The following is a 21592-nucleotide window of genomic DNA, read 5'->3' as shown; positions in this document are numbered from 1 at the left end:
TAAAGGTGCAGCAAATCTGCAAGTGGGATCACTGAAGTGGGATTACTTTGGTCCCTGTCCCAACTTCCAAGTCTACTTCAGCCAAATGACAAGGAAGAGGGACTGTGTGTGAGGTAGAGAGCTGGCAGTGCAGGGGGCAGAGGCACAGGAATGTGTTTAGGGGCTTGTGGTGACCCTGAAGATTCAGACTGCAGTAAAAGTTCAAACTGCAAAAGCTTGTATGTCACAGTAAAACGAATTTGGCTCAGGTAAGATTCTACCAGCCCTATAAGCAGACTAAGAAACAAAAAAAAAGGGCTTTGCCAGCATGATAACCAGTAGTCTCTGTGATCTCATCAAATTCCACCACTTCACATTTTGTGCCAGCAACATGTCAAAGAATTAGCAGAACTATAGGAGATGTTCCCCATTGTTTCCATGCAGATTCAGTTAATGACACAATGCAGATCACTAGGCAAGATAAAATAGCGGTGTTTGTCTAGTTAGACACAACCAATACTAAAGTCACTGCTTTTTTAAAGCACTTTGGTATATGCTGAGCATGAGAGGACTGTACAGGAAAAAAGCTATTGCTGTCCTAACAAAAATCACACATGTGTTTCATAATTTGGAACATGAGCCTGATGAAAACAACTTCTTTTTGATTGAAAGAAGTCTTTTTTGAAAGTGATGAGAAGACTTCTTTTTCCCCCAGTCAGAGGAATTTTAGAATGCAAGTTATGATTGTATAAAATAATCATGCCTGAAAAATAGGCTACCCTCATAAAGCACTATTTGGCAGTGCAATCACTCACATGCAACTCAACACACCTATAACCTAAACAAAAGAAGTTGCTAAATCACCAGAACTCATAATTCCCACCAGAACTTGTAATTCCCACAGCACTATCCCTGTGATTAGAAAGTTAGGTGTACAGCACAGATGACTGGAAAAGTCATGCTGCTGACACCACAGGAACTTACCTTGCTTTTGAATTCTAGACAGGGTGAAAGATTTCCATTTGCCATCATTGTGATTTTGGTTGCTGATAACTGAAGCTGTACCCGAGCCCAGGTCGTAGCTGACTTTTATACGCCCTCCACTGAGTTCCACACTCATGAAATCCTTCTGTTAATGATAAGGGTCAGATACACCATCACGATTCTTGCCCATTTTGGTAAGAGACATAAGATATTAAATAAACACTTTTTAACCCTGGGTGACTACAGACAACATTTTTCAAGCTTTAAAAAATGCCACAACTCATACATTTACTAGCCAGGACTCTCTCATACAAAAGCCTGATGCGAAGCTCTTTTTTCCCCCTACATTATCTTTTGGATTGCTAATTTAGTTGGAATTTTGCTGGCATCTTAGTTGCAGTTTTGATGGGATAGCTGCACTTTTATTTTAGATTGAAGATAAAAATGGACATTATAATTACCTGAAATTAATACTCAGCTTTGAGTGTATATTTGTACTATAATTAGCATATTTATTGCATATCTCAGCTAGATTTAAACTTTCAAGGTAGAAAGCAAAAATAGTGAAGATGGTGAAGTGGGCATGTTTTGCCAGATTTCCAGAGAGTAAAATATGGAGGCCACAGAGCAACACAGAGATGGAGACAAAGAGAGCTATGGACACTCTTGATTTCATCAACCACTGGCACCAGTATCCAAGCAGCAACTGGAGATGGCTGGCTGGCACAACAATATATGCTGCACTATCTCCAGAAAAAGAGCTGGCAGGATACAAAGAGCAAAACAAATAGCCAGAGAACTGGACAGCATGAAAGCCACCAAGTAAGTAATGGTGGAACTATGACCCAGGATGTAAATACACCAGAGAATTTTTTATTATCATTTTGCTCATGGCCAGTTCCACCTCTTCTCAGACTAAAACTGAACAAACTCAGTATTCTAGATACTTAGGCATGTCTATCCATGCATCATTAGAAAGAGTATCTTCCAAGTTTTTACATGGTGGGACAGTATCACAAGAAACAAAATATACCAGGGACCAGCTGCTTGTGTTTTTGAGATTTCAACTAAATATTTTTTCATAGAAAAATACCTAAGTCACAAATAATGATTTAAAATAATCTAAAAAAAGACTTTAATTATGCTTTCAACATTAAATTTTAAAAGTTCATTAGAAAAACTACATACATATTTCATTATCATAATAAAATTCTAGCTTTTCCTACAGTTACTCAGGAGAACCCTATTCCTTGATAATTCCAGCTATTTTGATAATTATTTCCAAAATACAGGAATCTGAAATAAGACTGCTTTACACAAACACAGTTTTTTTGAAGTAGCAAACGCTCATTAATTCTTCAAGACATCACTGAAAACTACTGTACATAATTTCTGCTCCATATGAAAAGGATAAGGGAAAGACTGCTCCCTGTCAGTCATGCAAATCAATCTGGATCCGAAATGCCAAAGACGAGTTATTCAGATCTGGACAGGTATCTTTATAAATAATTTCTCCCTGTTATCCACACACATTTGATACTGTGTGTCAATAAAAAACTTTAAACAACTTTAAAAGTAATGCTTCTATTCTATTTTAACTGTAAGAGACATCATTTGTAGATATTAGAAAAACACAGTCACTATTACATCTTATTTGTTGCACCAGTCCCTCTTTAAATCCACTCAATAAAACATAAACGTTTTCTTTATATGAGTAGGATTTCTACTTAAGACTACTTGTCTCTTCCCATACTTCCCCTGCCATCACACATTATTTTAAACTATGAATAGACAAAACCAACTGAAAATGTTCACATACATAAACATCTGGGATAAAGGAAAATTAATTACTAAATTCAGAAAACCTGGAATTCTTCCCAGACTAACATAGTGATCCCCATTCAGTAAACATGAGGGAGTCAACCTGAACACCATAACACTGTCTTCAGTGGGCCAGCAGTGAAGCATCATACCAGGACAGTGGTACCTTAAATTACTGATTGTTTTCATGATCTGGTTAATTCAGTGACTGCACAGATGGCCTGAAACCTGCAAGGAGCACAGAGGTTGGCTGGCTGCTCTTACCAAGTCATCAGTAGCAAGATACATCAGCAGAGCATTTGATGAGAAGGTCCTGAACTTGAACATGACTGTGGAAATGTTGGGGTTCCAGCGGATGGGGCGGCTCACCATGGCATAGCTGTCACCATCAAACTGCACCGTCCCCTCACCGTCGGCCACCTGGGGGCTGAAAAGAACAATTCCAACCATTTTCTTTTGCCATGTGAAGTTAAAATAAAAAGTGCAGGGCTAGGGATATGTGGGCACAGCTCTTGGGAGTCTTCCTGAACTTGGTTCGATGTCTTATCAAACCTCCCACTGCCAGGGACAGGATTTCCCATTCTTTTTTGAGAATGCAAACTCCTTTCTTTTGCGGGGTCTCTGCTCACTACCCTGATGGCTGTGAAAGCCACCTCGAGGCACTGGACTCTGCTCCATGTCATGCGGGAGGGCAGGCACCCTCATCACAGCTGTCCATGAGCCAGACCCAGTTCACTGTGGTTCTAGGAGCCCTTCCATCACAGCCCTGTCACACCAGCCCAGCTCTGGTAACTCAGTGACCACACTCACAACCCAGACTGGCTGCTTCCCCTCTCAGTGGAATTGCAACCTAACTCCAGTTGCATGCACACTGGAATTTGATGGCTGCTGTGGAATTTCCTGCTACTTACCACTGAATGTAATGTAACTGCAGGTAGGTTCCCTAAAGAAGCACTGTGAGAAGCTGTGGGTGCTGTACCTACCTGACAGCACACCCTTTGCAGTCGCCTTCAATATCCCTGAAATTCCAGAGTCCTATCGGTTTGCTGTCTAGAAAGGTTTCCCCCATGCAGCCAGTGAAGGTGGTGACTCTTACAGCATCTGACTTCTGCAACAGAGAACACAAACCCCCTTGAACTGAATTTGAAGTGATCTACTGCATCTGAAAACATAACTGGTACAGAAATTATAAAAATAAATACCATATAAAATTCCATATAAAATAATAAAAAACCCCCCATAAGATGTCTTGTAATATTTTAAATATCAAGAGCATTATTTAACCTAAGAAGCCCTCCTACAGAACAACTGACCAGTGAAAATGTGAACTGAACTTTGTATCAATCCGAATGGGAAAGACTTCAGATTTGAGACTCTTGGGAAGGTCTAGGGAGAACAAGTCCTGAAGAACAAGGAGCTGCTTTGGTTTCCACCATCAGTTTTCCTGGCTGTTCAGAGAGCTGGCTGCCCTCACCTGTTCAAGGCCTAGCTGGGTTTTCATTTCAGACTTTCAAGAAAGGACTATGAGCAATCTTGCCATAGTCCACAATACAATAAGCAAAGTGTTTCTCTTGTAATGCTTGAAACACTGGAAATGGAGCAGACTGTCCAAGCTAAAAGACGGGCTGAGAACTCAGCTGTTACATTGTTCATGCTGAATTTTGGATGCAGAAAAATGTGCAGAGGGCAAAGGAATTAAAACACATGTCCCATCAGAACTCATTAAGCTAGGGTTATGCACGTAGAGTAATGCTCATTAGAACATAACACGGTACCATGATGAAGGTAGTAATAGTTGACAGTACACAGAGTACTCCACTAAAAATTATGCTTCTAAAAATACCCTGATTCATTTAAATTTCAGTTCATCAATATGAGCTGATTAAAAATCTATACACTTAGCTATTTGAGATAGACAAGCACCTGCTGTTTTTACAGCAATTACAAATATTAAGATCTTGCAAGAGAACATTGAGAAGTGCAATTTGAAAATACTCAAGGAAAAGTATGACTCAAAAGACTTAATGTGCTACTGATATTTCCCAAGGTAATTGGATAGGTTTTAATTAGCAACAAGTATGAACTTAATGTCACTTCTAAGAAATTCATGATATCGAAGTATCATAGTCTTCTACAAGTCAGATGAAAGATGTTTTTAAAAACTGAAAATGAACTTTCTTTTTGGATACACTGCAGGAATGCATGCAAAAAGGGATGTGGACAAAACTGTAGGACAAATCTAAAGCATTCCAAACCCCAATAATATGAAAAAGCAGATTTCTGAGTCAGCAGCCTAAGATATATCAGTAAGCTTGATTAACTGTCCAAAGAGCTGCACACTTTTAGAAAAGTCTTAGTTAAGATCTTCATTCTGTGAGCCTTACAACTGTGCCACGTGATGACAGAAATTCCCAAAAAACCTGAAGTTATATTTTAATTCAGAGATGGTACTTGAACAAAACAAATCTGACAGTGTTTAAAACTCTACATTGCAAATATACCAGCCGTACAAAACTTAAAATAGACTGCCTTCCTACTGCTGCCCTTGTCTTTCTTTACCTGGAGAGAAAAAAAGAATTCAGGAAGATTTTCCTGACTACAATGAAAAAATAGAGAATTCTTCAGAAAATATTTGGACAATATTTTTCCAAGCTTACTGAAGTTGCAAACAGCTGTTCTGACATTGAGTTTTGCACTTCAAGTTTTCTGCACATTGTGTTACTTTAACACTTGAGGACATATACAACCTTGAGAGTAAAAAAAGTTCAGTGAGTTCACTATTTGGGAAAGTTTAAATTTCAGCTTCTTTTCAAATGCTTAAATATTGATCAGGAATAGAATAGTTAATTTAAATTGTTTTGTAAAGAATGCCATTAGAAAGTAAGTGCTAATTAGCTTTTATTGGAGAATTATTTTTTTCAAAGATTTATGTCTATTCTATTTGGCATACATCTTCTATTCATTCTATGAAGTTTAGCAAGGTATAAGATGTCACCAGAAAAATGAACAGACAAAAAACCGATAAATAGTTCAGGGGTACGATGTAGATATCTCTAAGGGAACAAGGAGGGAAACTGGAACAAAAATAATGGAAATAAAGCAGAAACACAAAAAGCAGACGGCAATGGAGGAGGTGACACTGTGGATACAAGACAAAGATAAAATCGCAAATGCAAGGGAAAATATAGTCTTGTATACATTGTTAGGAGACCAGAAATGTATGGAAAGAGGAATGAGTTCCTGTCAGTCAGGAACCAAAAGCCTGTCAGGGCAGCAGCATGTCCAAGGTGAAGCATCCATCTATCTAGCAGGAATTAGCTGTTTGGGCTAAATGCTGCATCAATACAGCCAGCTACAGGGCTTCTGATCAGGTTACATCGTGTGCAGTGAAATCTCATATCTGTGCACCTTGGTCCAGGCAAATCCCAAAAACCTTTCCAAAGTGCAAGTATACTACTTGCAATTAAACCATCTACTACAGTTACACCAGCATAATGAAATTTACTATTTCTGTTTTAAGCAATAACAGAATTTGTCCACACAAACAGTCAGCTAACACAGTAACACTGCAAAAAAGCATTACCTTAATTTTTTCTGTTAAACCACCAACAAACAGCACAGCATTAACATCCACGTCCAGAATGGTATATCCAGGTGGGGACACTGCACTGAATGTGGCTGGCACGATGCTGGCTTTAGGACCATCCAGAGCTCGCACCGATATTGTGCCATTTTTCCCAGTCCTAGAGTTTAAAAAAAATAATTTAAGTACACAAAGTCAGTAGTTACACCAAACATAGGAAAATTCTATTTTAAATGGTGCCTTTTAACAGAAGCACACCCGACTGACTTGATTATGCCTCATTTTGATACAAATGAACAGACACTTATGCCTGCATAAACTAAAGACATCATCACAGAACCAGATCTTTTCCTCACTTGAATGTCCTTTTTGAACAAAATTCACTATACACATGACATGGACCTTGCATTGACAAAAAAAAAAGAATGTTTATTAGATTATATTTTAACTGAAATGAAGTGATAAAGCACTTCAGTTTCCTTCACTGTGAAACAGAATTCACATTTCCTGCAATGGAGCTGTCAGGCTGCTTTTCAAACAGTTACAAACCCCATTAGGTTCAAGAATATTACTTCATTGTCCTTTACGAATCACATCAAATATTGATGGCAACACAGCAGCAATGGACTTTGCATTTATTAACTCCTTCTGCATCAGTTTGTTTTCTACTCCTTTGATGATATTAATGTAGTAACTGGCACGGAAGGAGTTGGCTGATATATTTTGACAGCAGAAGGAACACACTGTGGAGAGATACGATTCCTGAATCCTCTTTCTGAAACTTCTTATAGATGGGTCTCACATTTACCAGTTTGCAGCCACCTGGGATGTCCCCAGCTGAAAAGGACTGCTGGTATATGATTGAAAGTGGCTCCCTCAGTAGTCCTGAGTGGATTCCATTCCCATGGACTTGTGTGGGTCTAAGGTGCAACTGGTTTATAGCAGAAGGTTTACTGATGGGAAGCCCTTTAAGGAATAAAAGTAACAATACTTGAAAAACCAAGAGTCACTGAGCAGACTGACACTTTTTAGGATGTCTAATAATTCACAAATAGTATGGATGTCTTTCATCTTCAAACAGACTGAAATGCTCACAATAGAGTCTCTTCTATAAATAATTCTTTCTTATTTAGGGAGGACAATGGAGCTTGAAGAAAGATCTTGGCTAACTTGACAGCAAAAAGACATTGCTACCCTGTGCATGACAAGTTATCAGGTTGGAAGATATTGTTCTAGTGATAGTCACTTCTGTAAAACTGGAGGATTACAGAGGATGTATCAGCACTATGGGGCTGATATGCAGAAGGACACTGAAAGAACACTAAATTGTGAGAAGCTGGCAACTTCCTTGAGGGCAGACAAGCCCTGCAGAAAGACCTGCACAAACTAGAGAGATGGGCAATCACCAACCCTATGAAATTTAACAAGGGCAAGTGCCAGATTCTGCACCTGGGATGGGGTTGTGTGCACAGACTGGGGACTGAGAGGCTGGAGAGCAGCCCCATGAAAAGGGACTGCTCAATGGCAAGTTGAACATGAGTCCTGGCAGCCAGGAGGGCCACATGTGTCCTGGAGGGCATCAGGCACAACATCACCAGCTGGGCAAGGGAGGGGATTGTCCCGCTCTGCTCTGCACTGGGGTGGCCTCACCTCGAGTTCTGGGGGCAGTTTTGGGTGACACAACATAAAAAAAAGACAATGAAGTATTAGAGAAAGTCCAAAGCAGGGCCACGTTCAAAGCAAGAACAGTGAAGAGTCTGGAGGGGAAGCCTTATGAGCTGTGGCTGATGTCACTTGGTCTGTTCAGCCTGGAGGAGACTGAGGGGAGACCTCATTGCAGACTTCAACATCCTCACAAGGGGAAACTGAGGAACAGATAGTCCCTCTTTAGTCCTGTGATTAGTGATAGGACCTGAGAGAACAGCATGAAGCTGAGCTGGGGGAGGTTTAGGTTGGATATCAGAAAAAATATCCTGAGGGTGGCTGAGTTCTGGAACAAGCTCCCCATGGATGTGGTCACAACACCAAGAAGCGTTTGGACAAGACTTTCAGGTACATGATGTGTCTCTTTCGCATGTCCTGGAGTTGGCCAGGAGTTGGGCTTGATGATCCTGATGGGTGCCTCCAACTCAGCATATTCTATATTCTACAAAAATTTGTGTAATGACATGCAGTGTTTGCTCCTAAGGAGAGGCATGATATAAATGAGATGACTTTAGCAAGCATCTCATCAGCATTAAACTATGAACTACCACATAGTAAACTCTGCTCCTTGACCCCTTGGAAACACAGAAAACCTTCACTGAAAAGCATGGCTTATATTTGCTACAGAACTTTAAGACTCAATTCTTGATGAACTAAACAGGATGTGTCTATAGTGAACTTGTGATTCAGTCATCCTTTGTCCTCAAAAGAAGGGCACTGCTTAAACTCTGTCACTAACAATCAAAACAATGGCAATACTTGAATCACAGTTGATTAAAATTACAACTAATCAGGTTCTGCTCCTAATTGAGGCCTACTGAAGTAACACTGATCTAGTGAGTCTCAAAAATATTCTCTCATCCATCCGACTGTCTCACAAAATTGACATTATTTGCATGTTGTAAATCTGCTTTAAATAATTTTGTCACATACTGTTATGCTAGATTTTCCTTTGTTAATTGATACTTGGGTTGATTGCATCTTGATGCCAATCGGATTTGCTTCTGTAAGCAGGTAAGTAACTTGTAAGTGACATTTGCTAAACTCTGGTATCATCAAAGTACAGGGAATTCCTTTAGAAAGTCCTATAGGAATAAACAAATTTTACTTCAATTCCATTAACAAAAATTCAAGAAATTTCCATTATAACATCTGAATATACAATAAAATGCAAAGGATCAGTATGCTAAATATAAAAGGTGATGAAAATTAAAAGTGTCCCTGGAAAAGTGATGCATTAATTATCAATTTAATCTAACTAAGTGGAAATTTTGGTGCATGCATAAACTGACCATCTTTGATCATTACTCAACAGTCAGATTTTTCATATATAGATTTTATTTAGAATGCTAAGCAAACTTGAGAATTTTCAAACCTCTGTGCCACATCTTTTTTTTCTAAGGCCCTTTGGGATTCTTAAGAACGGCCAACAACCTATGGTGGGTTCAACACCATATCATTATTATTGTAAATTCTTGGCACACTGAAAACAATGGCAAAATTCAGTAAGGCCAGAATTTCATCTTATGTCCTCATGCTAAGCAGATGCCCTGCTCCAGCTGCTCAGGTCATTCTCTCGGGCTGGAAAAGCCTGTGGCTGGAACTGAGCAGAAATTTGGAGAAAATGTGTGAGGGAATAAAATGAGTAAAACTCTCCAACAGGTTAGGAAGGGAGCTGGAGTTATCAAATCGACTAAAATGTTCAGAGTTGAAGATTCTTCCATAAGGTATGTGATTTGTGAAGTCTGCCTTAAGAATGCAAAATCAGTCCCAAGCTCTTCATCTTAATCCCACAAATCCGCCTAATGCCTCTGTAATGTAATTCTCCTAAACACTGCTCTGTACTTCTGATTTGTGCAGCTGTAATCATTCTAAATTGCTGATCCAGCACTTTGTTCGGAACTAATGGCATGCACATCCTATATATCCAGGACAACCAGCTAATAGGTAATGGGCTTTTGTAGGATGTGTGAATTTTACACCACGTTCTGGCGACATATTCTGCTGAAGCAGCTTTCTTGCAAATGAAAGCCTGGCATTACTGTGTCATGAAGCTGCTTTGGTATGCATAATGTGAACTGGTGAAGATTTCAACAATTTGTATTGTACCCCAGTTTGTATTTTCCTAGCAGTAAGGTTTCATTACGCCAGCTTCTGGAGACCGTGCCATAATTTTATTTAATTCTCTGCTCTGAATGGCTGATTTCAGTGATTTCATTAAATTATTTAAACTGAATGCCATTTCCTCTTCTGGGAGCTATGCATGTTACTAGAATTAGAGTGCTTTGTTTTCTTCCTCCTTCTCATTTTCTAACTGTATTATCCATTCTATGTTTAATACTATGTGAAATTAACTGTAATGATGCAGGAGAAATTACTCAGCTTTCTATCAAATTGCGATACAGCTGATATTATCTAAATTACTAAGATTTATTCAAGATAAAGGCTATAGAGTTATGCAATCCTTATGCTGTGATTACTACACCATATGCCATGTGTTTGCTATTTGAATGAAAAATACAAGCTTCAGCTAACAAATTTGGGATTTGAATATTTATGTATCTATATTTCTAAAGTTCAAAGGCATTAAATAGCTGATCTCAAATTACAAAATAAATCTTAACTTTTTGGAATATCTCCTCCTTTCATGAACTGTATCTATCATAAATATTTCCAGTCTGATGAGACATTTTGCCTATAGGAATGGCATTCTGAATTAGAATCAAGATACTGCTGTGTGACAGACCATTCCCTTACTGTATCAAGTACTGTATCAAGACCAGAAATTCAGAAAAGCTGCTCCTCTTTAAAATTCAAGGAGAAAAGAAGAGTAGTTATTCGAGTGCCAAAACCTGTAACTGATTTTAAATGTAAGCTAGTTGAAGAAGACAATCGATAGAGTGATAGATAAACAAAAGGGAATAAATATAAGGAGTCATAGATTGTTGATGCTAGAGGGGGAATGTGTGATTAAAGTAAATCCTTGACAGAGAACAATTGACATTTCAATAGTAACTGTAGTGTATAGTGTTCAATAGTAACTGATGCAGGTTCAAAACCTTTTGTCAAACCAGACTAAAATTTCTCACAGCAGCCATTTTTCTAAAATCTTGGAAATGAAATATTTACTTACCTAGAGGCTTCAATCCGGTACCAAAACCCATCATCAATGGTCAGATCTGGATATTCTACCCGTCCAACTCCAGATCCCACATCCCACAGGAAGCTCACCTTGCCTTTGCGCATCTCTATGGCCAAGAAGTCGGTCTACATGCAAAACATGAAAAGAGAAGTGATCTTGTACTTTGATTAAGGAAGTTTTTCAGAACTTTTCACATTTCAGAAGGTCTAATGAGACATCAGAAACCCACACACAGACAGTAAAGAATTGACATTAATTCTCACATTGCTCTAGAATGAGACTCTCTTTTTCCTGTTTTTATTGGTTCAAATAAGGAATCTTAAGCTAAAGACAGCAAATTATTTCTCTCAGTGATATGCAGCAAATGACTGCCAGACTTACAGAATGTTAATATTGCAGCCATGAACAGAAGGATTTACCTCAGAGGAACACTCTGAAACATACATTGGATGGCAGAAAGATGTTGAGATACATGATGCCATCCAGCCTTTTAATTTTGCATTAGGAAAATAAAATACATGTTGGAAATGTTGAAAAATAGAATATTTTTCCATTTACTGAATTAATATTGGGTGTTCTAGAAGTCTGTCTGCTATAGGCCTCATGGGAAACTGAATCATTCACCATTATTATGCTTGAAATTGTAGTCTTGACTTAAAATTACAGTAAACAGGAGCTTTGACAGATGCAATATGATTAGCTACTTCATTCCCTAAGGAAAACCCACAACCAACTCCAAAATTACTTTGGTTGCACTGTGAATTTTAAAGCTCTAATGTAGTTCATGTACAAGCCTGCTATTTTGTATCTAGTTAAAATAAAGATATATGTAAAAAAAAATGCTGGTCATATCTTAGAAATCACTATATTAATACCAAAGACAGTAAATGTCTAGATTATTTTAGACTCCCTACTACTGCTTTGAACCCTCTGGGTGAAAAAAACCTTTCTCATCTTCTTTATTTGTCAGTAGTATGATTTGATCGAGCAACTCTGACATGAAAGGCAGGAGACAGACTCACAAACTTGGCACTTCCAAGGTAAAAAAGCAGATTGTCAGCAACTACAGTCTTCACATTGACAATGATGGTGTTGTATGTTCCCTTCTTTATTTCTGGTCTGTACGTGCGAATGCAATTGCCTCCAGAGGACACGGACACTTTGATCTTCAAAAAAAGCATAACAGAAAGAATTCAGTTCACTGCTCATTATTTCAGAATTAACCATAGAAGCTTCCAAATAATTATAAGACTATTACACTTTTTTTCGCTTCACATTTTTCTGTTTCATGTACCAGGGAGTTGCTTGGCTATGCGAAAAAGGTAGAAATTGAATTTTCTTTCTGGGATTGTTTAGTAAAAGGAAATAAAATCTCTTTTTAGAACTCACATTCAAAGGACGAACTGTGTAGATCAGAAATGGCTAGAAGATATACTGGTCTAATGCTGGTAACAGTGGAATTCTAGAAGTACAGATGGTCTATAAGTAGAAGATGCAGCTAGGAAAATAAGGAGCACTCCTGAAGGAATTACAGCATATTGCTGTTGGGTAGTCATAATTATCTATTTTTCCCTTGTAATAGCTTTGATTGTGCCAATTTAAGACACCTTTTCACATTTTTTTAAACCAACAGTTATGTCTATCACAGCTTTTACATAGTCCCTAATGGAGTTGGCATTCATAACTAAGTTTTATTTCCACAGCTGAGTGACACGTGTTTGGATTCTTGTATTGGTTTCCTCAGGCTCTGAGCACAGATAAAAACACTTTACTGTTTGCCTTCATAATGCCAGCACAGACATAATGACAGTACAATGGTGTTTCAATCCCAGCTAGACATGTTTAAGCATTAGGGGAAATGTACACAATGGTATCACCTTATGCTTACAGCAAACTCTGCTAAAAAGGAGATCCATTATAGGACCAAACTTCTAATTTCCTTATCTCAGAAATGCTGAGCAGTTAAGTACTTCAAAGCCCTCAGACAGAAGATGAATGTGACAAAACATATCATTACTGCAGCCTGTCTTTCTGTTCTGTACAGATTTCATCACATATATGCTGAAAACTTCTTTCACTAGCATCCCACTATTTATCCTATCACTTCTTTCCCAGTATCCTGTTATTGTGTTGATTATTTTTTAAACTATTTTTCAACGATTTTTGAGGAAGATTTCTCAAGTACCATCTACGTGATTCTTTTTCCTTTGCACAAGCTGAATAATCTCAGTATTAATCAGATGATCCTAGAATTGACAATATTACTGAATCAGGGAGATGGACTCCAAACTCACTAACTGGACTAGAACTATATTCTTAAGCTCAAGTCTTCAGTGCTGCTACTGGACAGAGAAAAATAAAAAATATGGGAGAAGGAGATATACTCAGCAATTTCAGTGAGTCTGAGATGGTGTCATTCTTGAGTAATGTAAATTCTATGAAATGAAATCAGGGACTTACTATCAGAGTTGAAGCAGAAAAATACATTTTTGTTTTCACAAAAATTCAATGATATTGTGACTCTTCTGCTGTACTATTACCTACAATATTTTTTAAAAATAACCTTTTGAGATGCATTCCTACAGATGTTATTCATTTAACAAGCGCATGTTTTAAATGAAGAAAGAAGACCCAGAGTGAGAATCATCAGAGTAGTCTCTTATTTTCTGTGAAATTATACTCCATTATTTTCTCTCGTTATGCATGTTTAAAATTAGGAAAGAGTCACGCTGTAGAAAAGAAATAAAAAGTAGAAAACAAAATCCCATCAAGTACTGAAGAGGTCTTTTATTCTGAAAAATGGGACTTACCGAATTGGCTTGCTTCCGAGCTTGGTTTATCAGCTCTTTTATCTGAGAAATGTTTTTCCCTAAGTTATCCTGGAGCTCTTTGATTGGCTTGATTTTATCTAGCAGGCGATCTGCTTCCTTTTCTAGGTTTTTAATACTGGAATCTGCATCAGCAACTTCATAAGAAAGAACAAGGCAGAGCTTTAGAGAATAGTGTCAGGGACTAATTAAACAATGCAATAATAAAATTCAAGAAAATTCTGCATACAGAATTTTCAGGACAGTCAGGAGATTGTATATGCAACTATGAGGTACACACAGGCCAGGAAGATACCTGAACAGAATAAGGCAATTTCAGAGTGTCTAGAATCAAGTTAAAGTAGCAATAGCAGCAAACACTGGTGTTAAAGCAGGATTTTTAAGATGTAACTATGCTTCAGGTCAGGATGATAGCTCTGGAAAACATTTCCTGTAGCAAAATACATTTATGAATTAAATATTCGCTTGCTGCTTTAAAAAAACTCCAAATTTTGAAGAAAAATGCTGAATTAATGAAAACTGGTTGGTTTCCATGAGTAATTCTGAAATTACTGGGTTAAAATTAACTTGAAATGAATTCTTCAACTAACTGTAATGGGCACAAATACAAAAAGATTTTAGTCTAGTCACAAGTTAATATTCTGTATATGTTCTGAAAGCATATTTAAAAACAGTGACAGTAAACTAGACATTATTTTCTTTTTGATTTTCAGGTGAAGTAAATAATTTTACCATGATATTTTTGCCTCTATTTTTCTTTAAGCCTCAAATTCCCTTTTTGTCTCTCAGTATACAACTAGTGAATATTACCCTCTCTCTGACAACTCATGAGCAGATCTAAGGATTGCAACCCTTGGCTCGCATGAGGGTGTGGGTTTTTTTGGATGACACTGAAAGGGACAAACATGCATTTATCACAAAGATGCATATTACGTGAAAATAATAGCAATAATAAGAGCCCTAAAAATAATGCTAAGACAAAGCATTAAAAACTGCATTTCTAATTTTTTGACCCAAACACTCATACCAAAACCTTCCAGATGCTTCTTAAGGTTTCATTTGAGTTAAACTAGCTACCAAGTCACTTTATCGAAAAGTTCTCAAAAAGTAACTACTTAGCTATTTCAATGAATGAGAAACACAGAGGACCATGCAGAGGCTTTGGCAGTAAGCAATGAGTAACTGTTTACTGGAAAATGCACACTATAAGCTGCAAGTAAGAAAAACATACGTACAGATTTCTGCAGGCAAGATATGGAGACAAAGAAAAGAGAAAAATAGAGAATAACATAAGAGAGAGAAGATAACACAAGAGAATGTTTTGAAGATCTAAACAGAAATGTAAAGGAAAGTAAGGGACAGGCTGAGTCTATACATGACTTTTTACCTTTTAAAGATTTCATACCTATCAAAATGAGAATTCAGCACCTGAATTTTGACATAGAGAGGCTATGTCTACTTTTGCATTTAGCCATGAGTGCCAGCCTACTTACTTCATACATCTGTAATGGTTCACCCTACATTACTTTAATCTTAGTCTGTAATCTGAGTATCCATTAACATTTGGAGAATGACAGAAGTGTACCTCTGGAGAACATCTCACAGTTCAGCTTTATGAAACAGTTTGCAAGTGTTAAGATCACCCTTCAATGCAAACAAAATAATGGTGACTGGGGACAATCAAGAGGTTAAATAGCTCAGAATACCTGAGCTAGGACAGGTGGCCTGGTCTAGATTCAGCAGTGCCAAGAAACAACTGCTTTAAGACTGCTTCTCAGTTTTTCCCACTCCCCCTGCAAGAGACCTTACAGATCTGTTGGATCTACAGCCTGCTGTAATGTAACCACACTATTTTAATCAACAACTACTTTTCATATTGTCTAAACTTGCATGCACCCAATGGGAATTGAACTGGGGCTCACACTTGTATCTCAGCTGATGAGCAATGGGGACCTTGCAATGGGCAGGCAGGGAAAACAGACATTGGAATTAACTTCTCTCACTTGTAAAGCAACAGTGTACAGCAACAACTGGCAGAGGATATTTGTCCACAGAATGAGAATGACAGCCTCCTAAACTGTATGTTTTTAGGTGCCCAGCTTCATCAAGCTGACAACAATCCAGAATAGCTGAGGAATTGGCTCTTCAGTCATTTTCTAAAGACACTCCAGTTTTGTGGCTGTATACTCCTATATGAGAGATGGTCTAGCAATCTACCATAAAATGTATTGTAATATAGAATTCATTTTTATCCATCCTAACCAAAGCGAAAATGCTAAAGTAATTGTCACATTTGATAACAGAATTTATGGCAAAAAAACGAAAAAAAAAGCAGATAAAACCCCATTCCAGAATCTTCTTTCTTTTTTTCAGTGTCTTCAGTATTCTACCAAAAATAGTAACGCATCTGAAAGAAGCCATGCATTTCTCCCAGGACTGATTATGTGATTGACTGAAGACAGATTTAGTATGGGGTATTTTTCTTGAATCAGGCAGTGAATTGCCAGTCAGAATCTTTGATTAGTCACCTCCTAAATACTTCAAAAAGTAATCTGAGGAACAAATCTATCCATTACACATGCATCCTGCTGACATTAGCTTTTCTTGCAACTACTAAGCGCTAGTCTTTAAGATTTAAAATTCTTTCCACAGAAACCTTAGCTTTCAAAGGGACTTATGGTCCCTTTTAGTATATATAAGAAGCCCAGAAAATAGAAGTGATAGAGTTCTTTTATCCCAGCATACTGTAGTAATGCTATGTAAGTGAAATTCTGGAGTGTCTCTGTTTCATTTTGAGATACGAAATGAAAAGCACAAACTGAAAAAAACCACCACCAAACAATCCGAAAAAAGATCTTACTGTTCTTGACTGGATCCTTCACAACTGCATTTGTTTTGGCCACATCATCTGTAAGTTTACTGTAGTTTTTTCTCAAGCCCAGGAGATTCCGATTGAGGTCTTTAATCTGGGCCAGGACATCATTTGCAGTATCATTGGCTTGTCTTGCTTTGTCTTTGGCTGCCTGCACCTTTACAGCTGTATCTGTAGGTAGAAAATGATAATGAAAATGATTGCCCAGAGTGCAGAAGTAACTTTTTTGAGTAAAGATATATATCTGTGCTCCAAAAAACTCCACCTTTATTTCTGAAAAACCCTTCAAATACAACAGCACCTCAGAAATACCATAGAATCTTTAATAAACCATTATCATTGTCAGTTCTGACAAGAGAAACAAAAGAGAACCCCGATTGCCTTTTTCCATCATACCTAAGTAGTTCCTTTTGGGCCATTATTAGAGGTCATGCACCTTTCTGGCTGAGTGAAAGCTAGAGTTACTGTCTTACTTGTCTCTATTTTTCCCACAGATTATTTGCAGCCACACCCTAAAATATGCCATCCCTGCACATGTTTGTTTTTGTCCCACATGAGCTCTGTGTACCTCATTCTGAATCTTTCTGCTTTTATCTGACTATTAGTATAGCAGGGACAGAAGAATTATTAGTTTAAGCTGCTCTCTGCTCTCTCAAATCCTTTAACAAGATATATGACAGGGTCATTTTCTCTCCCTTCCTCATTTGATCATTTTCCTGTTGGACAACTAATTTACTCCATTTTCTTATCCAAGCCATTTATTTCCTCTTAATTTCATTCTTAATACTCATCTGCTTGTTTTTATGAGTGTCCCTGTGCCAAGAGTAAGCATCCTGTAGTTCTAATCTGCCAAGAGTTTATTACATTGCTAATGATTGCATAATTCATACTACTTTTACTTGTTCCATATTTAGTATTCTGTGTCCTAAGGTTAACAGGCCTTAGAGGTCCATTTTGGTTGACTGAGACATCTTATCTGTGCTGAAGACAAATAACCATGTCAGTATCTTGACCAAAACCCAAGAAATGGTACATGATGAGCATGAAATATTAAACCATTCATTTTGTGAGTGCTGATTTCAAGGATTATTAAATCTAAACCAAAACTTTTCAGTTAGCTGCAATCTTAAAGCCACAAAAATGTACAAGATGAACAGTAAATTGTTTTTATGCTAAGGGATTACTAGCAGTCTGAACCCTCTAGACCATCAGAAATCAGACAGAATACAGAATTTCTTCAGAGACTTTTCTTAAGGCTAAACTTCAGTTTATAAAGTGCTCATTGAAAAAAAAAAATAGATTGATTATAAACATTTTATTTTTAAAAACATTCATTTTATCTTTCACTATTCATTATAATTAAAGTGAGATATAGCTCCCTGTCCCTTGCTATCACAATGCAACATAGCTAACATCCCTGGACTTTGGGATTTTAATGAGTATTACATTTAAAAATAAAAGCTACCAAGGAATGACAAGTGTGCATATATGAAACACTGAAATGTTGAAGGCTAATGACTCAAGCAGTGGTCCATTGGTAAAAGCAGCAGTTACTATGCTGAGGTCAGTAACTCCTAAATTAAGGGGAGGAGCAGAGTTTTTGGATGTGTGGTGATGAAACCTTTGATTTGCATAAGAACAGCCCAGGGATCTCACCCATCACCAGAGGATACCCAAAACTAAGCGACCTTTCTCCAGCAAGGAGATCTTTTTTTGAGCCAGATTAGGAAAAAGGTCGATAAGAAGCAAATCCTGTGGAGCTGGGATAATGCTTTTTATGGTGCCAATATCCTCCCTTACACCACTGGCTGTGGTGTAAAACTCGCCTGCCTGGGGCATGTGTTGGGACATTCACACACAGGACTGGAGGTGTTCATGCCTTCTGAGAAGATGTCACTGGCCCAACTACCCCAGACAGAGTAAGAACAGCCATGTCTTACAAGGGGTCATAACCAAAAACCCCAGACTCAATTCGGGGGCCTTCTACCAGAGGACGGCATATGAGACAGTGCTGCATCAAACAGTGTAAAACTACTCTCCAGGGGAGGTACTTGGGAGCTCCCACCTGAACCTGAATGTATCTTAATCCACTAAACTTGTGCGGGGTTTCCACCACCCTGGATGGATCGATGACTTTGATCCTGTGACCATCACTTTGACCAAGGGACAGATAAATTGCAACAACCAAGTCTTGTTGATGGCTCCATATGTGTAGTATCTTTCCTTTCCACTAACTCTCCTCTCCTCTCCTCTGGTCATTCAATGTCATTTCACTCTAACCCACCCCAAGGGATCTATTAACAAGAACCCAGTCACCCTTGCCTTCAGGGTGGGTCACAAAAGTGCAGCACTTCAGAGTCTATTGAGGAAAACCTGTTCCAGTTCCAAGCAATTTACAGGCCAAAAGAGATGTACAACAACAAACAGACTGGAAATGTTGAGAGTGGGGTAGAAAGGTGAGACAAAATGCAGCAAATTTCACCCTGTTTTTCCTGTGAAGTCAGAAAGATTTATTCTTCTTGGGTTAAACTACACTGGTGAAATTATAGTGTTTCCTTAAAGATTACCTTCAAAAAGACTTTTCACATATAAACAAAAGACTATTTGTCTCGGAGTGTATTGGAATACGGCTCCCAATATTACCAGTTAGATTGTGCCTGGGCCAGTCTGACCCTCGCTGCTGGGCCAAAGGCAGCAACTGCGGTGTGTCACTGCAGAGATACCTTAGCTTGCTGGAGATTGCAGCTGGGCACTGAACAAGTCCAGGCTTGTTAGGAACCCCGTTTACCTCAGGAGGAATAGCTTCAAGCGATGGTGAAGAGAAAAAGGAGAGGATTCTGCTGGAGGGTTTAATGTCCAGAGGTTTATTCCATGGTTACAGAGGTCTGAACGTGAGGACCTGCTCCAACAGAATACTGGCCGCATGGTCTGATCACCTTTTTAAGCTCAGGGACAGGGGGAAGGGAGGCACAGGTGAGCCACCAACCAGGTGAGAGGGGCAGGGTCTCAGGGGAAGATGACACCCAGACAGGCCAATGACCTCTGGGCATAGGGGCATCCTTTGAACTCGACCAACCACACAGACGCCTTGCTGGAACGTTTAGCCTGATTGACAGGACTCACTCAGCATGGGGGCAAGGGGGAAGGGATAGACGTATAGGCACACCTGGGGAAGTGACCTGGAAGGCCAAAATGGGACATTACAGCACACCACAACAGGAGTGTATCATAATTTCTGATAACATAACTATTTTTTTTCAGAAACATTCTGCAAATGGCACAAGCATGGTACCTTTTACCATCCCAATATTCTGACTGATACCATGTAATATTTTCAGTTCAGTTTTCTCTCTCACATTGTTCATTGTTTTATAACAGCCAGTGGTCAAAGTAGACCCAGTGTGACACAGGCAAAACTTGATGAGACAAATGTTAAGTGATGGAAAAAGAAACAAAAGAGCTCAACTGAGTCAAATGTTGCAACACTTTTCCAACTTACCGTTAGGAATGGCTGACAGCTTTCCTAAAGTTTCATTCAAAGCTCTCAAGAGAATGGAATTCTTCTCATCAGCATCTTTCAGCCTGTTCTGTGTGCTGTTCAGATCACCACCCCTTTCTATAAAAAATGCATAGGATACAGAAGCTTTAACTCTTTATTTTCACTATCCTTTCTTTGCATATAATTTCAAATGCATAGTAACAAGCAAGCCATTTTTTATTATTATATCAAATTGTGTAAATAAGGAAGTCCAGCAGAACTTGTGGGGTTCACTGATTATCTTCTCCAGTTTCTTTAAGTTCCCCACTTCCATAGTATCTAAATGCTTGAGTTCCTTGTTCTGTTGTGTATACTTAATACGGGTTTTTCAAAGGCGTGCTGAGGAAAGAACTAGTTATGATGTTACATTTTAGGCAAATTCACACAATGATCCACTGATAGAGTCAACAACTGTGATGTTAGTCACAGTTTTGATTCCTAGATTAAGCTACTGCCTTTCTTCTTAAGGTGGTTGCCTGAGCTGAATGAGTTGAATGTGGTGTGAAAGAACCAAGATCCATTAGGCCAGCTTGCTGTTGCAATTAGAGTGGCAAGAGCGTAGCTCTCTTGGATTTTCTCAAAGATGTTGACATAACATCCAAGGAAAATACAAGATTCCTAATTGTCAACAAGAGATGAATACAGTAACATCAGATTATTATGAAACAAACATTCTAAATTCTTTGGGAAAATACCCACCTAGTAAAAAACATTCATAGTTAAGAATTGGTTCAAATCAAAGGACCAGTGCAAATCAAAGGCACAGGTGTGTCATATTTAGTACATCACAGTGGAAACTGATATCCTCATTTACAAGCAAGTTCCTATTTTTCAGCATTTACTTTAAATAAAAATTACGCAGGGCCCTTTCAACTGTGTCGAGTAGAGCAATGCAACAATCTCAAAACTGAGATCCCAGCTAAGCTTTATGGCTATGGAAACAAACATGATCCCAAAACTCAGAAGTAAAATTTGACACAAAGAAATGTAGTTAATGCTTAAACTACTACTGTAGTGGGTATTTCTCATTATTTCTCTGTATCAATATGAAGCTTTTTGGAATAGACAGCTGGTAATTTCTTTCCTTAAAGGCATATCCTACTAGGAAACTAATTTAACATCACTGAGCTTGATAGCTGGA

At 38.3% G+C, this 21592-nt stretch overlaps 1 protein-coding gene across 1 annotated transcript in view; it reads right to left on the bottom strand.

Moving 5' to 3' along the window:
• LAMA2 (laminin subunit alpha 2) overlaps positions 1 to 21592 on the bottom strand; it is a 334586-nt gene that overhangs the window by 29510 nt on the left and 283484 nt on the right. The window contains exons 43-51 of the mRNA XM_063153343.1: positions 20413 to 20529; positions 16902 to 17084; positions 14024 to 14178; positions 12236 to 12379; positions 11205 to 11338; positions 6368 to 6527; positions 3768 to 3892; positions 3049 to 3211; positions 964 to 1108 (exon numbers count right to left, since the gene is read on the bottom strand). Of these exons, the coding sequence (XP_063009413.1) occupies positions 964 to 1108; positions 3049 to 3211; positions 3768 to 3892; positions 6368 to 6527; positions 11205 to 11338; positions 12236 to 12379; positions 14024 to 14178; positions 16902 to 17084; positions 20413 to 20529 (1326 nt within the window). The remainder of the gene's footprint in view (positions 1 to 963; positions 1109 to 3048; positions 3212 to 3767; positions 3893 to 6367; positions 6528 to 11204; positions 11339 to 12235; positions 12380 to 14023; positions 14179 to 16901; positions 17085 to 20412; positions 20530 to 21592) is intronic.

Source organism: Melospiza melodia, chromosome 3 (assembly GCF_035770615.1).
Source record: "Melospiza melodia melodia isolate bMelMel2 chromosome 3, bMelMel2.pri, whole genome shotgun sequence".
NCBI lineage: Eukaryota > Metazoa > Chordata > Aves > Passeriformes > Passerellidae > Melospiza > Melospiza melodia.
The sequence above is the reverse complement of the archived record's forward strand: the minus strand, read 5'-3'. Positions and strand labels throughout refer to the sequence as shown.